The sequence below is a fragment of the Marmota marmota genome, unplaced genomic scaffold (genome assembly GCF_001458135.2).
Source record: "Marmota marmota marmota unplaced genomic scaffold, marMar, whole genome shotgun sequence".
Classification (NCBI taxonomy): domain Eukaryota; kingdom Metazoa; phylum Chordata; class Mammalia; order Rodentia; family Sciuridae; genus Marmota; species Marmota marmota.
Genome location: NW_025999982.1, coordinates 14,970,495 through 14,988,008, shown reverse-complemented (window position 1 = coordinate 14,988,008; position 17,514 = coordinate 14,970,495). Strand labels below are relative to the sequence as shown.

General features: G+C 36.5%; 1 protein-coding gene across 2 annotated transcripts in view; it reads left to right on the top strand.

Moving 5' to 3' along the window:
• LOC107144083 (patched domain-containing protein 4) overlaps window positions 1–13,239 on the top strand; it is a 56,800-nt gene extending 43,561 nt beyond the window's left edge. For both annotated transcript variants that reach the window (XM_015487934.2, XM_015487935.2), the window contains exon 2: window positions 11,147–13,239. In XM_015487934.2, coding sequence (XP_015343420.2) covers window positions 11,147–11,650 — 504 coding nt within the window. In that variant the 3' untranslated portion in view covers window positions 11,651–13,239. The remainder of the gene's footprint in view (window positions 1–11,146) is intronic.
• The last annotated feature ends 4,275 nt before the right edge of the window (window positions 13,240–17,514 follow it).

The window sequence follows — 17,514 nt, the reverse complement described above, 5'->3', positions numbered from 1 at the left end:
ACTTTTGTGCATGGCGAGAGAAAGGGATTCAGTTTCATTTTGTTGCATATGGATTTCCAGTTTTCCCAGCACCATTTGTTGAAGATGCTATCCTTCCTCCATTGCATGCTTTTAGCCCCTTTATCAAATATAAGATAGTTGTAGTTTTGTGGATTGGTTTCTGTGTCCTCTATTCTGTACCATTGGTCCACCCGCCTGTTTTGGTACCAGTACCATGCTGTTTTTGTTACTATTGCTCTGTAGTATAGTTTGAAGTCTGGTATCGCTATACCGCCTGATTCACACTTCCTGCTTAGCATTGTTTTTGCTATTCTGGGTCTTTTATTTTTCCATATGAATTTCATGATTGCTAAGAAAGGTAGTGCTTTATTGAAGAAAAAGTGTTGATTTTCAAGAGTATGAGAAATCAGACTTCTAATGCTGAAACCAAACTAAACGAGGAATTCAACTTTGATTACAACTTGTCTCCAAACCCTATGATATAGGACTAGGTGACTTCAGAACGGACACAGTTATCAGGGATACTTATGTGTGGCTGGAAAAAGCAGCAGTCATGTTTATGTAGTGGAGGCAATTAAACTCCCCAGGGCTAGAATGTGGTTGTCCTGCTTCAAATTGGCCTAATTTGAAATGGTACATTCATGATGATGATTGTTTTCAGTGTAATGAGACTGGCCACCTTCATATTTTTCCCTAGTGCGTAAAAATCTAAATAAATCAGTTGTCAAGACCTTTTGGAGTTATCCAGTCATTTATGCTTTTACTCATTGTAATTTACTACCACCTGAATTACAAAGGGTACTGTATTTTCCAAATAAAAATGGGCTATGTGATCAAATGAAATAATTTAATTTGTATTATTAGCTGAAAAGCATCACAAAGGTATAAAACTAAAGATACATATAGAGATTCCAAAATACACCTAAATTGGTCTCATTTAATAATAAAATGGCATGAGAGTTTATCTTCCTTACTAAAGCTGGTCTACAATCATGAAACATCATTCAATGTGCTATTGACTTATTTCCTCACTTGCAACCTCCTTAGCTTAGTTGAGTCACTTCTCTTCTGCATCAGACACATAATTAAATGTAAGGTGAAGGCAAGCTATCTGTATTAATATTTGCCTTAAAGAAAACCAGAAAGGCAAAAGATAACAACTTTCTAAATTTTAATGAATTTTTGTTAATCTTTTTTAGTAAGGCAAATGGTCATGCAAGGAAACTTGCCTCTGAAATAACTTTTATTCAAATGTAAGTTTTTTTTTTTAAAAAAATGTAATTTCCAAAGGCGTCTAGGAGTTTCTTTTCTAGATATCCAAGAGTATAAAGTTTAATATAAAGACTAGCCCATGTTCTTGTCTAAAATGCATCACATCCGCCAAGAAATGTTAACACGCTTGAAAAGGTGAGCCATTGCCCCCTCGTTGCCCAAGCTGAAAAGTAATATTTAACTTGCACATGGAATGACCAGATAGGAGAGTACTTACTTTCTTGACTTTATCAAAAGGCTTTCAATTATTTTAATAATTGAGGCTGAATATCTTGGTCATAGTAAAGAACAATTGTGTGGATCTCATTAGGATGTATATCACAAACTATATTTTCAAAGCTCGTCGGTCCTTTTGGGGATTACAAAGAAAAGTTAATTTAGTAAAGATAAAAGGAACTTAAGCAAGTGTTGTATTCTTTATCTAGCATTTTAGTGATATAGTTCAATAATTATCCTTTAGTGTGATTATTCTTTACTGTGGCTTTAAGGTAGTTTTGTCTTTCAAATAAAGGACAGAGATGGAAGGGTGAAAAGGAAGAACACAGGGAGAAAGGGTCAGAGAGAGAGAAAGAGAAAGAAATAAGGAGAAAGGGAGGTGGGAGAGAGGAGAGAGGAAAAAGAGATGATCCAAGGAAGAGAGGTAGGGGTTCGTATAAGATGACGAAGGAATAAGATCTGAATCATCTTCTAGAGATACAGTGGTAACTTGCTTGTTTTATCAAGGAATTAAGACACAGTCAACCTCACCCACAACTGCAAATTAAAGCTGTATTATTGATTTCTGTTCCAATACATTTCCTTGAGATGTATGTCCCATATTTGTTTCCTTTAGCTTGAAAAAGGTACCATCTTCCTTCCCTATCTTCAATGAACTTGAATGGCTAGTTGAAATCATAAAACAGATACTAAAAATGGCAAACAGCAACATGTATTAATTATCAAAATAGGTTCCTTTGAATAAAAATGCCCCCATGATCTTTTCTTTGAAGAGAAAACATCAGTTAGCCAAGTGCAAGTTCGGATCAGCTCAGGAGCTGAGTGTTAGCACTTGACCCTGTCTTTAGCAACCAGGAATCTGTTAGCAGTTACCAACCTGTAACTTTAAGTAGAATGCTTCATTCATTATTTCTCAAAAGGCAAAATTGAAGTCTTTCACGAGGAAGGATGAACTGCCCCATCTCTAGCTGACTTGAGAGCTATAAAGCAGATTGCCTAGAACTGAGTTAGGTATTGAAGAAGTCCTGGGTCCTCCTTCCTCCCCCACTGACTAAGGGAAATTTGACTAGATGTCATACATAACTTATCTCACCTCTTCAATTCACCTTTAGTCACTTCCACTAACACGTGTACTTTTATTGATTCTGTTGAGTCAAGGAAAGTTTTTCAAGATAATATAAAAAAATCTAACCAAGAACACAGGAATGACCTGTAAACCTACACCAAATGCATTTCTTTTGAATGTTTATATGTACATATTTATTTTTACATGGTCAGGATCATGCTGTATGTAATTTTGCCCTAGTACTTATCTTGATTTTTTACCAGGTTTCTGTACTGCCATGTTCCTTGACACTTTATCCTCTTCCCATCATGTTTATGTGCTTTATTTCTACAAAAACAGCATAAATTCTTCCAAGGAGGAGACTTTATCTTCCCTTCATTTGTCTTTATGTTATTTCTGCACCCAAACTAGCAATCTACTTTCCCAGATCCTCCATACACATATTATTTGTTTTAATTTATTGGAGTGATGGGAATCATTAGAATTAGTATAATACTTCCAATGACTCTCACACCTCTGAGAAGTAAATTTTTCTCCAAGATGCCTTCAGCACTCCAGAAAGGTAATTCTCTGGAAGAAGCTTGGCTGTGGGGAAAATTTATTTTCAGAATAGTATGCATTCCATAAGATCTGAAAAATATATATATATATCGTTAATTTACACAATGTTAGATAATTGGGATATGAATATATGTATATATTTATAAACACACACACACACACACACCCTTTCTAGTGCCCACTTCCATCCCAAGGCACACCAGAAGTTAATTTTTACAATTTAGTTTTAAAAAGAGCTTTTGAATAAGCACATCTCTGTACTCATCACCAGTCCCAATCTCTGCATCAGCCAGCCTCCACATTGTACACTCCAGTCATTCTTTAAGTCCCGGGAGCACAACATACCTACTGTCCTTTCTGGGGCTCATGCATGCTGTTTCCTCTGCCTGTAAGACTATTCATCTGCAGCAATCAAATCCTTCGTCCTTATTTGAATAATGACTACTATTGCTTCAGGTGTCAGATAAGAGGCCACCAGCTTGGAAAGCCTTCTTAGTGTCTCCTAGGTTAGATGATTCCTTTCTGGTGTTCCCTTAACAGCATATGTTCACCAGTACATATATATGTGTGTGTGTGTGTTATAATGCCAATCTACTCTCCCCACCTCGTCTTCCAGAGCTCTTTGAAGTTAACTGTAGCTGTTCATCAGTTTCTCCTCAGAAGAAGCATCAGGAATGGAGTGTGTGCTCTGAATATTTTTTGAACAATGGATGATTCTGCCCTTCTTGCCAGGTTCCACTTGGTATCCTGGGTACACTCAGGTACTCGCCATACTGGTGCCTCCTGTAGACATCTGCAGGGCCTGAGCTTTTCCCAACTTCCCCAACTTTACCACTGCAGCAGGGCGTGGTGAGCTCTGCTGGGAGGTCTGTCTCCCTGGGTTGTCAGACTGATCTATTTTTCACTTAGAGGGGCTAAGGGCACAGGTGTCACATTTCTTATGTGGCCTGTGGTTGTAACCTGAGCTTTTTTAGAATAGAGTTTCTTAGTTCAGAAGAAATGATCTCCACTAAAGGGGGTCACTGTACCTAGGGACTTTACCTCAAATGCTCCCATGTGGGTGATGGCCAACCTCCATAATGCAGGACAGCAATAGAGCTAAGTGTTTTTTGATAGGAACTACTTGGCCTCAAGTAATGACCATGATCCCTTTGTGAAAGATGTACTTAAGAATAGTAATATGGTTTTTATAAAGATTTTATGGATAGATAGGATTGCTAATAGGATTTCCAGAAAAACAGAAAAGGTAGTTTTTATATGGCTCATTTTTAATGCAGATGTTTAACTCTACTTCTACACATTGTTAGTAAATTTGTATAAAGATTTTGGGGAAAAAAAGAAGAAATTTGATGTATTTATGCTGTTATGTACTATGCAAATCAATGCAGTAAAAAGAATAATAACAGAGATCTGAAGATAGAAAAAAATTTAAAATATAAAAATCTGGGCTAATGAGAGATGATTTTTATCTCAATAAATTGGAGCAAAGTCCTTATATTTTTTTCCATTTGAGGAGAATTTTCTCTGGAGATTACCCGAAGAAAGAGAAGAAGCAACTGGGTCCAGATTTAGAAAAAAGATAAAAAGCTTCTTGTTTCTATAGAAACGAACATAGGTCATCTTGCGTTTCCCCTTCCTTCTTATTTCTACCCCCTACCCTGTCTAACACAGGTTTCTCTAGCATACTTTGTGGTGTCTGATAACTTTACTGCCAGTGAATCATTAATTGAAGAGCAAATCAGACCTTTAGAGATAATAGGAGCCAAACCTTGTACTTTGGAAAGGAGGGAATTGGCATTCAGAGAAGTCAAGCAGCTTGTCCTCTTAAAACCAGGTGACTTGGTCCTGTGCCCTGTGTTTTTTCCATCACATTATAGACATTTGCTGGGAGATATGGAATAATCTTATATGGCTAAATGAATAAACTGTATTATTTAAATATTTCATTTGTGATTTATATTAATGAGAATAATACCCAATCCTTCCGAGTACTATTTAAATACTTTACATATACATTAATACATTTGGTCCTTAAAATGCCTTCTGATTCTTGTTTTAACAATAATAAGCCTGATGTGTAGGGAGCTTAAGACACCCACACGGCTTACTGGTGTCGTGGCTGGGACTTGACAAGACAATTGACTTCTTGAATATGTGTACATAACCAGTATATTTCACCTCCTCTCATTCAAAGTATATTCATAAATTATCCAAATATATGTGCTGTTGTGTTAAGAACATGAGTCTTGGAGCCAGAAACAGAAATCAAATGATGATGCTATTTCATAGCTACCTGAACTTATTCTTCTTGCATGGTTTCTCGAAGTGCCAGGCCCTCATTGGTGACTTGTAGCACCTCCAGTTTAGCACTTCCTCATAGAGTGACTGGAAGACTTGCTGAAAATAATGCAAATAAAGTTCCAGAATCTTGGAACCATGTCTGCCACGTGTGTTAAAAATTTCCAGCCAAGCCTCAGTTCATTGATATGCCAGAGTGCTTTGTTTAACTTATTTCATATTCTGTTTGGCTAAAGTTTTATTTTATTTCAGCAGCACAGAAACCTTGTTTTTTAACCTTACTCTTTGAAAAATATCTGAAACACACTACTGCATTTTCCTAGCTTAGCACTGTGACAAAATAGATTTAATTTATTATTTATTTGGGGCATTTTAATACTTTAAAATCCTCATTTTGAAAATGACTTTTGATTCTTTTTTAAAAATAAATTCCTTGTAGGAATGTGCTTTCTTATTATTTGCTTATTTCTACTAAATATGAAATGCTGGAAAGGAAAATCAAGATAACCAGTGGTTTCATTTACTCCTAGATTGTGTATACACTTGACATTGGGGAATGAAACAAAGAAATATAAGCTAGGAATAATTCTAAGGAAAAATATTTTTCAAACAAACAAACAAAGCCTTATCATTCTTTGAAATATGTCACCATTTATCACACAGGAAGATTTTCTTTTTAGCAATAAAAGAGAACTGACCATCTAAAAGTTTCCAATATTCTCGCCGTGTCTGCCTCATCAAAAATCAATGAAATCTGAATTACAATTGCCTTGGACAGGAACTGTGCTGCCAAATTATTTCGCAGTCACAGAAAGTATCTGAATGTCAACCTAGCACATATATTGAGCAAATTTTACACTTGCTCCCTTATCATATCCAAGCATCATCAAGTAATTTTTTTCTCTGCACAACTGCCTATGGCACTAAAGTCTTCATTCTTTAAGAATTTATTCATTGAGTTTATCTCTAAGAGTTTAATTTTCTTTTTGCTGGAGAATGTGGTTTGGGTAGGGGTGATTTTAAAAGCGACAAAGTAGTAATCTTAATCTAAATAAAAGCTAAAGGATCCAAGAATTTTTTTTTCTATATTAAATTGCTGGAGAGAGAATGTGTTGAGATGCTTCATGTCCATGAGATAGCATCATGACCTGCACTTTTATTGATTCACCTTGGAACAATTTACCTGCCAGACACTGCCTCCACTGACATTTTCTTATGCTGCATTAAGAAACTAAAATACTGCAGGAGCTTTCTAACTGCTCTTTCCTTCAGGGTCCTCTCTACTGCCTAAGTCCTTTCCCACAGCACAATGAAAGTAAGCATTACAAAAAAGGAAATCAAGTCATTCCCCTGCCTACAACCTACCAGTCATTTCTCACTAAAGGACAATTAATCCCAGTACCTTAATGAGCTTTCTGCTGCCCTTACTGAAGGAAAACTAAAGGAGCCCTGCTTCCCTCTCCAACCACCCTCTTCCATTTCTTGGGTGTCTGATGCCATCCTTTGACTTCAGAGGATGGTGCTTGCAAATCCTTTCCCCTAGCTTTTCCCCAGTTCCCCTGTCTGTTGACTAGTTTACCACACTTGTTTAATTCACAGTGAAAATGGAACAGGAACATATTTTGAAGAAATGTTATTCAGACTAAGAAGATAGAAAAAGGGAGAAAAGTGTCTCTTTATTTTCTGACCTTAGTCAAACAGTCTTTAAAAAAAAACAAAAACCTATGATTAGTAATTAACACCTTAAGGTGAATTCACTCAGTTAAAAAAAGGTTAGGGAATGTTCTAGAACAGCCTTGTTCTAGGGATAGGGAAGTTATTAGTGAGAAAAACAGGAAAAATGCTGGCTTTCAATAAGTGTATCTTCTCACAGAGGAGACAAAAAAGGAACAATTTAGTAATTGTATAAGATCATTTTAGATGGGAATAATTATCAGGAATATAAAAAATAGGGCTATGTAATAGAATGAGCGCAGGAAAGGAGGTGCCCACTTGAGAATGTGTAATTCACATAGTTTCTTCAAAGCTAGGACCTCCATGGCAGCAAGTAGTCTTGACTATAAGACCAATGTAAGAAAATATTTCAGGCAGAGAGGACAGCAAATACAAAGTAAGGTGGAAATTAACTTGCATTTAAGGAGTAGGAAGAGAGGCTAGAAGAGGAGAAGAGAGGGATAGGAGACAAAGTCAGACATTTCCTCCAGCCATGGGCCATTGCTGGGCCCTGCAGGCCAGGTAGAGGGTCCTATTTTCTTAGAGCAAGTGGTAGCCAGTGGAAAGTCTGGGGCATGGGAATGATGTGATCCTGTTTAAAGTAGACTCTGGCTATACTTTGGAGAACAGATTGAAGAAGAGCAGAATTGGACATGGATATGAACTAGGGCCCTAAATTCATCTCATGTTATTGACATCAGTCCAGTTCAGCAATGTACTGAAATAGGGATGCATTGAAAACAGCATGTTGCCATCTGGTCATATTTTTATTTTAAGGTTTCTCTTCATTGGAACATAAAGGTGATTTCTGCACTTAAAGGAATCTTGAAGCTTGTGTAAGAAGTAAGTCCCTTTGGGAGGAAGAAGTTGAAAATGTATGTGTTAAATGGTAGGTAATTGCTTTAGTTGGAAACATGTTGGAAAAGGGGAATCTATGAGTAAGATAAGCTTTAATCACAAAGAGTATTTATGAGAAGCAGGAGTTGAAGTGGTTCCCCTGATTGATTCCCATAGGATTCTAGAAAGGATTAGACTTGGAACAGAAGATCTGGTTTGAAACCCATGGTTCATCACCTTGACTAACAGATTTTCCTTCTCTAAGTCTCCAGGCTTGCTCATTTTTTAAACAAAGCAGCTCTTCTTTGTCATTGGTAAGATCTTGCAAGATGTGAAATAAGCAATTCATGCCTCTATTAATTATAATACCAATTCCTGACTCTCAGATCTCTTCAAAATATCTATATAGGTCATATTTTCCTAGAAATAGAGCTGTAAATTTACTTCAACATCATGTCAACATTTCCTCATAGTTACATATCTGCTTCTATTACAGATGAGAAAACTGAAATTTAGAAGGGAAATTAACTAGCTATGGGTTTAATATGCAATTAGTGTGAGCTGTTTGCTGCAAATTGAGTCATATGGACCCTAATCATTCATTCTCTCCACTAATCCTACTGGATGGCTTAGAGTCCAGAAGTTCTGCCCAAAATGTAATTACAATATTTGTTGTATTTGTTCTTTGTTTCTCCTACTTAGAAGTTTCTAAGAATTAGCATGAACAGAGAAACTCTTCTGCCATATTTATGAAATAGTAGAAGATTTCCATATAAATAGTGTCTTAAAATGTATATACACGTTGTAACTCTTCAATGGAGCCTTTAGATTCCAGAATACCCAAAGAAATTTATTTAATTTGCTCAGGTACATAAAGAAGATCTGAATATGAGAGGGAAATTCATTCTGTTACATTTATTTAAGTATAATGAACAAAGATAGGATGGAAGCATACCTTTTATAAACTATTTTTGTTAAAAAAAAATGGAACTTCAGCAACTTCAAAAGGGAGGTTAGCAGTTAGCCAAAGTCAACAAAGTTCTGTTATTTAAAAATCTATATTTGTCTTCTTTAAAGCTTTGACTTTTCCCAGACACATTACCAGCACCCTCTTTGATCCACTGTAGTCTCCAAATGGGGCCTAAGGGAGAAATAATCTCCATGCTGCTGCTAAAGTTCCCTGAGAAATCTTTGTGATGACAGAAATGAGTAAAGACAGACAAAACTGCACATTCTTAAGTAAATACTTATAAAATGCTTTTTAAATACTTTCCCTCAGAAGCACAAGTCTGCGCCAAAGAAGGGATTTCACAAAAACAGAAAGGCAGAGCCAAAAATTATATCAAGCATAAAACAAAAATAATCAAGCCTAATTGAGGAACAATTTGGATCTACTGAACAAGTACAAATGATTATACAATCTCTCGATTCTGGGGGAAGGCTCCTGCCTCCTTCAAAGTTTGCCCATCTTTCTGCTGGAACACTCCAAAAGATTTAATCAAGAGAGAACTTTGGGAACCTACAGCCAAACTTTCAATTTGATTTTTTTTAAAGAGAAGAAAAGGGGAAATTACAAAAATGCCATGGTAGTGGGAGATACCCAGCAGAAAAAAAAAATCTTTAAATCAAATTTACTTACTAGAAATACATTTTCATTTGGAATTGGTCAATTTGAACTAATGAGATGATTTTAATTATTTAATGTGATTATTTAAAATGGGTCTATGGAGTAACTATGGAACTTATCTCTTAAAATTCTTGATGATCCTACTACTAGCATTTGTACTCTCTGTAAACTTCTTAAACTTTTTGTGTTTGCAACAGACTCTCAAATATTAAAGTTGCTTTAGTGCATGTTAAAAATACAAATACAAATACGTGCCTCAGACATAGATATCTGGATTAAACAAGCCCCCAATAATTATTTCACATGTGTACAAGATGCCCCACGGTTCTGTGAAGACATCCATGCTTAGCACACTATTGCATTTTTTTTGCCTTACCACTGTCCTCTGTAGAAAGAACTCTTTCCTGTCCTGACTTTACCCTTTTATATCCCCATGAGATGAGCATCTTGCCTGATCCAATTCACACACATTCTACTTGTGACATAAGTTCACCTTAGTTCCTGTTCTCACTCAATTCCTGCAGCATATTTTTAAAGCTGTCTTTCAACTTGCTTTCTGCTACCAGATTCTACATTCTGACAACCATTGCCATTGAAGCACATGACAATTGTGGCAAAAATAAAATTCCCAGGTGGTCTAAAACTTGGTAATGGCTGTCAGGAATTTCTTCCTGAGTGATGAGGCACATGGGATGAGAATTTCTGTTGGGAACCTGTTTAAGGGACTCCATGTCCACTCAGGAGGAATGATTGCTTCTCCTACCAAACTCTTACTCATGAGTTTGCCTATACTACACCATGTCAAACTCTGAAACTCAGATAACTTTTGGCAATCATTCCTGAAAATCTTATCAGTTTCATTTGGGGGTTTTGTCCACTAATCATCTAGAGGGAAAGATCAATCTGTATCTAAGGCAGGTATTTGGAGGGAAGATGATAATGAGTGAACATATTGAGGAAACCCATCAACATCATTAAATTAGTTGTGAGAAAGAATATTTTTGTATTGTTCTGAACTATGAAATTATATTGCCAGATTATAGAGAAACAAGGTATTAATGTGTGTGAGTGGGTGTGTTTGTATGGGTGTGTTGGTGTAGGTGTATGTATAGAACCCTAGAAGGTTCTAGTTATAGAAAAGATAATTCAATTTTTTAAATGCTTTTAACTCATGCAATGCCTCTGATTAAAACTGAATCATAAACTTGATCCTCCATTAAGGAGTTATAACATTGCTATGGAAGGAAATATTTAGAATAAGGGTATTTGGGGAAATCAAAATAACAGTATTCATGTACATTTCCCTATGCATGTGGTGAGTCTTGTGTAGCTTTGTAGTACTCTTCGCATCTTTTCTAATTCTGATCATCATGCATGGTATCCCACATAGCTCCAAAAAAGGTTGAATATATGATCTGGACTTGCCTCTCCACCCACATCAGTTCCACAATTAGCACCTCTCTTTGCCTTCCTTGTGCTCCTTCACTTAGAGTAAGAAACTGTCCCTTGGAATGTGCATCCTTCTGGTAACTTAAGTCTCCCATTTTCTTTTCAAGGATGGGAGGAACAGTTTTATTGGACACCAACTGGGCGGGGTAGTGGAAGTGCCAAACAGCAAGGACCAGCGGGTCAAGTCAGCCAGAGCCATTCAAATCACCTACTACCTCCAGACCTATGGCTCTGCCACCCAAGACCTCATAGGGGAGAAGTGGGAGAATGAGTTCTGTAAGCTTATGAGGAAGCTTCAGGAGGAGCACCAAGACCTCCAACTGCACTCTTTAGCATCCTTTAGCCTCTGGAGAGACTTTCATAAGACCAGCATCCTGGCCAGAAGTAAGGTCCTGGTGAGCCTCGTGCTGATCCTGACCACAGCCACCCTCTCCAGCTCCATGAAGGACTGCTTGCGCAGTAAGCCTTTCCTGGGCCTCCTGGGGGTGCTCACAGTGTGCATCTCCATCATCACTGCAGCAGGGATCTTCTTCATCACGGATGGAAAGTACAACTCCACCTTGCTGGGAATCCCGTTCTTCGCCATGGGTAACTATCCATCCTTGTGGTAATCGGATTCTTACCGGTTTGGGGCAAGGTAGTACATTTCTTGAATTCTCAGGTGGAAATCTGTTTTCATTTTGCATCGGTGTGTCTGTGTGACTGTGTAAAATCTTACTTGGGGTTGTGTCTGTTTCACCTTCTTGGGTCTTTCAGGAAATTCCCAGAATGATAAAACCATCTTCCCATTTAATTTAATGCTGTCAAATGTTTTTAAGTTTGCAGCACTGGAATTCTCTACTCAGTTCTTTCAAAGATGATAGGTCAGGTATTAGAGGAAACTGAGTTAAGGAGATCCAAGATCTACTTCAAACAAAATTTTGTGGTTCTTATCATGGGCATCCTCAAGTTAATGCTAGTGAAGAACAACCATCATGAGAGGAAAATTCAGAGAACCACTGATAGGTCCTAAACTCAAGGAACTTAAGTAAATTTTCATCAATTTCAAAATTTTTTGCAGAGAATGTACTCCCATCCCCTCACCTCTATATAAAGTGAAAACTTAGACCTATCCTCTCTATAAAGTGAAAGTTTAGACCTTTGCCATTCTAAAGAGAGACTTTTAAATAGGAAAAATTCATATAGTCTTTTAATCTCTGGTGAAAATAATTAATAAGCTCCCTCAGTCACTCTTATACCTTCTTCCCAACCATATGTAAATGATCTCCCAACTGTACATGTGCGGGTGTTGTATGCATGTGTGTCGTTGTAAAAAAGAAAATAAAGTCTGGCAATAAAAATGAGTGAGGAATCAGAACCAAGACCAATGTCTCAGACTAGAAATGAAAAGAGATGGGTGACATGTATGGCTGCCGAGGGTTTTGCTAGGAGTAGTGTAAATCCCTGCATGTAACAATTTACAGTGTGCCTCAAGGTGGTGAACTGACATGAGCAAGAGTCTTCAGATACAAAATAATTGCTTTTGAGTCCCCAGCTTAATATCAGTTGTAAATTAGTTTTTGATGATTAAATGGAAAAGATGCAAGTGTGTTATCAGAGGGATCTTAGGTGACCAGGCACCCCCCCACACACACACTTTTTTTTCACCTTAGCAAACATTTTGTGAATAACACCACAAAGAGGATTTCTATTGTAGGTGTTGAAGTCAAACTCTTTTATCTGGGAACTCAATATTATTATATCCCTATTAAGTTGATCCATCTCCAAAAGCTTCAGTTTCTTCCTGTATAAAATGAGAATAATAATTATTATGTCTTCACATACTTGTTTTTTTCAAATGTAATAGAATATAATTAAAGTTAATCACACATAGTCAACACTTACCAAGTACTAAAATGTTTTAGTAGTTAACTTGGTAGGATGAGTGGTGGTAAATTCAGTGATGAGCGGGAACAGCCCACAGCTTCAATAAATTGAGTCTTCCTGGATTTTTTGTATCACTTCTAGATACATATTCTTCCTATTAATAAAGTGTGTTTCTTTTTTCCAAAGAACTATATGAGAAATTTTTGTCATTAGGGATAAAGATGAATCTAGGTAGGTTTGAACCATTTATACTTGTGCACTTTTTAACTTAGTCTCATGACTTGAAATAATAATCTAAGATCTATAAGAATCATGCAGTGTGATTCAGACTGAACATGGACCACTTAAGGTTGACAACTTAAATACCTTAGAGCCTACTAAAGCTTTTTCTAAAACAGGTGGCAAACTAGTTGAGTAATGGAAAGACTTTTCAAGTAAAGATACAATTACATATTCTGTAAAAATAAAAAGAAAAGCTACCTGTACTTATACTGAATTGCAATGTTGGCTCTACCAAGTCAGAGTGGTAATTTTATTCCTTAAACAAACAACAAGAATGCTGAAAGTCATGCTGAGGGGCAAGTCCAGATCCCATAACACACTTTGCATCTCTCCCGCTAATCTTTAAAATCATAAATCAACCTGGCTTGTGTAGGTTCACACCTTAGGAATCCGTGTGTGTGTGTGTGTGTGTGTGTGTATTCCTGCAATTCTGAAAAGAAAATTTCACTGTATTCTAAAAATATAGCAATGAAAGACCTATAAGCATATATTTAAGATTTTTGCTTGATCAAGGGGAAGTTTGTTTTGTATATAAAATCTTTGTAGCTAGTAAAGATGTCAGGACTGAGAATTGGTGAAATGAAAGGAATGCTCCACAGGGTAAAAAGGCGTGGGTTTTCATTCCAGTTTTTCTAATAACTTTGTGTGCTATATTAGGTGGTTATTTATGATCTTTTTCTTCAGGTCTTTTATATAAAATGGAAAATTTGGACTATTCAGTTTTAGATTTTGAGGATCCTACAATATCATTTTATTATTCTACTGAAGTTAGAATTTGATTGTTTCTTTATAAAAACTTTTATGGTATGTACTCTCCTCAAACCTCTAGTCTCCTTTGTTGCCTTTCTGAGAAAAAGGGAGAGATACTTCAGCATAGGAAAACATCACAAAGACTTGCATACAAAGCCTCACACACATAGGCTATAAGACCAAGAAAACACATTGCTGTAAAGGTCGTGAGGTAGAATGTGATGTTAGACACAAATAAATTGAGTTTAACAAATAGATATCTGCTGGTACAAAACAGTATATAGACTGTGTTCAGAAGTAAAATCCGTCAGTTGGAACAAAGTATATAAGTTTAAGGTTCATCATAATATAGTTAATATTTAAAGTCATGCAATCTGATGATGGGAATTAGAAAGACAAATAGTCATTGAAACCAGTCCTTTGGTGCATTATAGTTTACATGGTGTCAAAACTGCATAATTGAAAATCAGTAGGGGAAGGAATGTCCAACTATTTTTCTTACCTCTATTTTATTCCTATCTTCCTATGAGGATTTCTTTGAGGTAGTGAATATGTGTTCCAATATGTGCCACTAATATTCAAACCATTCACTCTTATCAAAACTCATCCCAAATGCTAGGTATGTTACTTAGGATGTCTGTTCTTCAAACTCACTAGCACGGTTGGCTTATCTTTGACCACCTATTTCTCTGCACTCATCACCTATTTCTCTATACTCATCAGCCTACCTTTTTTTTTTTGTCATTTTTCCAGCTGATATGCCCAGTGTCATGTCAGAAGCATATATCCTATACCTAAATATTTTACATTTTAAAGTCAGTGCCAATTTTTTATAATTTGTCTTGTTACTCCCATAAGTAAACTTATATTTCTCCAAATTATATGTTCCAGATTTGGATTGAGAAAAGAAGGCAATTATCGGTGCATATAATTTCTCTATAAAAGTATTCAGATACTAATTTAAAATTAGAATAAATGTTTGAATACACTTGACATGACTTCATTGAGCCCAACCCTAATGTCCTTTTTCTGTCCAAGCATGGGCCCATCAGAATGCCACTCACCTAATTTATAACTTGTTGTCAGTCTTTTTAAATTTGTTTCACTTCATTTACTTTATGTGGATTGTTTCCTCTTTCTGGAAGGAGCACTGTGAGTTTGTATCTCACACAGACGCCAGGCTGGCTCATGCTGTACTTTGCTGGTCTTCTGTGGATGGTTGCCAGGGCATCACCGGCCTTGGCTCACTGTAATTCCTTCTCTCCATTCCGAGTTTGTGCTACTCACCTCAGTCCACTTGACACCACTCGGTGCACAGAGGTGACTTGGCTTTTACAGGTGATCCCAAAGTCTCCAGATACAGGCCTTCACATATCTCAAACTGAATCCCGTCTTCATTTACTTATTAATTGATTTACATATTTATTTGGCACCTACTATGTTCAAGGCATTTGGGTTTTGTGGTAGAAGACATTGAGCAGAACTAATCAGGTTCTGATCCTCATGGATTTTATGTTTTAAACCTACAGAGGTAAAAATAATACAATAAAATAAAAAAATATATAAGCTAGACTGTTTTGTTGATAAGTGGTTGAAGTATATAAACAGAACAGGATAAGACACAAAGAATGCAGATGGCTGGGGGGGGGAAAGGCCTTTCTAAAATATAAAATTGAAGCAAGAGAGCTAAATGAAGTGAAAGAAAGATTCATGCAGAAATCTGAGAAAAGAGTATCTCTGGCGAAGAGAAACTATACTTGCAAAGACTCTAAGAGAGGATCTTGCTTGGTGAAGTTGAGGAAGGACTGGAAAAGGAGTGTGGCTGGAACAAAGTGGGCAGTTGTCTGAATATTAGGGGAAGGGGCTGGAAGCAGTTTGGGGCCAGATCATGTAGGGCATTGGGAACATAGTACTTCAGAGTTTAATCTGGGTAAGGTTTCTGAAGCATTTTGAGACAGAAGGGTATGATCTGACATACATTTCAAAGGCATCTTTGGCTACATTATGCAAATTAGCCTGCAATAGGGAAGGGATGTTTTATAGGGTGACTATTTAGGAAGATTTTGCAAAATCTGCTAGGGATATAATAATGGCATAAAATAGCATGGGAGCAGTGAAAATAGTAAAAAAGGATTAGACTCAGAATATATATTTAAAAATAGAATTGAAAGGATTTACTGAAGGACTAGATATGGCATGTAAGAGAAGAGGAATCAAGAGTAACCCCAAGCTTTGAGAACTGAATAACTAAGGGAATGCTGTTGCCATTTACTCTAGTAGGCTACCTCTCAGGCATCCCAGTCGAGAAATGTGGAGTTACCTGAAGACAGTACATAGACCGTGTTGAGAAGTAAAATCTGTCAGTTGGAACAGGAGCTATAAATTTCAGATTCATCATAATATAGCTAATATTGAAAGCCATGCAATCTGATGAGGGTAATAAGAAAGACAAAGATTAGAAGTCTGAGATTTGAGCCCTGGAGCATTCTAATGCTTGCAGGTTGGGAAGATGAGGATGATTTAGGAGATAACACTAAGAAGAATCAGGCAATGAGATAGTGTCCCAGCAGCAAAGTAGAGAATGTGTTTCATGAAAGGTATCAATTATTCCAAAAGCTGATAAGAAAATTTGTCCAATAAGAACTGAGAAGTGGCCATCTGACTTAGCAATGTGAAGGTCAATGGTGACTTTGATGCTAGGCAAACGGTCAGGTAAAAATGTGATTTAAAGGGAGAATTTCAATAAAGATTGTAGGAGAGGAACTAAAGATAGTGAATAAAGATACTTGAAAGAAGATCACACTAAATGGAAATTAATAATTCCTACATGCTGATGGAAACATACAGGATAGAAAACCTTTGTAATAAAGTAGAAAGAGGAGAAAATTACAGAAGCAATGTCATTGAGTGAAAGAAAGGGGACAACATTTAGAGATGAGTGGAGTCTTTGACTTTGGGTAAGGCATATATAAGTCATCTACTTTATGAAAATAAAAGGCAAAATATATGGACATATGTTGACAGATTGGGGCTTGAAGAGGTGGAAGTATGTGGTAAATTCTCTTCTGTGGCTTCAATTTTGTCAGTAAAATATGAAGAAAGTCAACAGCTGAGAATAAATTTGGGGAAGGAGGTGTTGGTTTTTGGAAAATGAAGGAAGTGTGAAAGAGTCACTTGGAAAATTGGAGATGAAATTAAAGAAGAAAATTTAGGATAACTAAGAAGTACTAAGGACTCACATTTTAAAAAATCAGTGAACAAGGTTTCCTGTAGCTGAGTAGAGCAGTTGAACAAGCACTGACTTGAATATAATCAGAAAAAAAATTAAATATGAATTTACAATATAGGTGAATGAATGACTATAATAATAGATCATGAAAAGCATACTATTCAGATTCAGCTAGATTATATTGTGGTAACAAATAATGCCCTAAGTCTAATTAACATAGCACAACAAAGATGTATTTCTTGATCAGATTTCAGTTTAGTGTGGATCAGGAAGCCCTTTTGATATCTCTCTTCCCACAGAGACTCAGGGATCTAGGATGCCTCCATCTTGCAATTCTGCTGCCTCAGA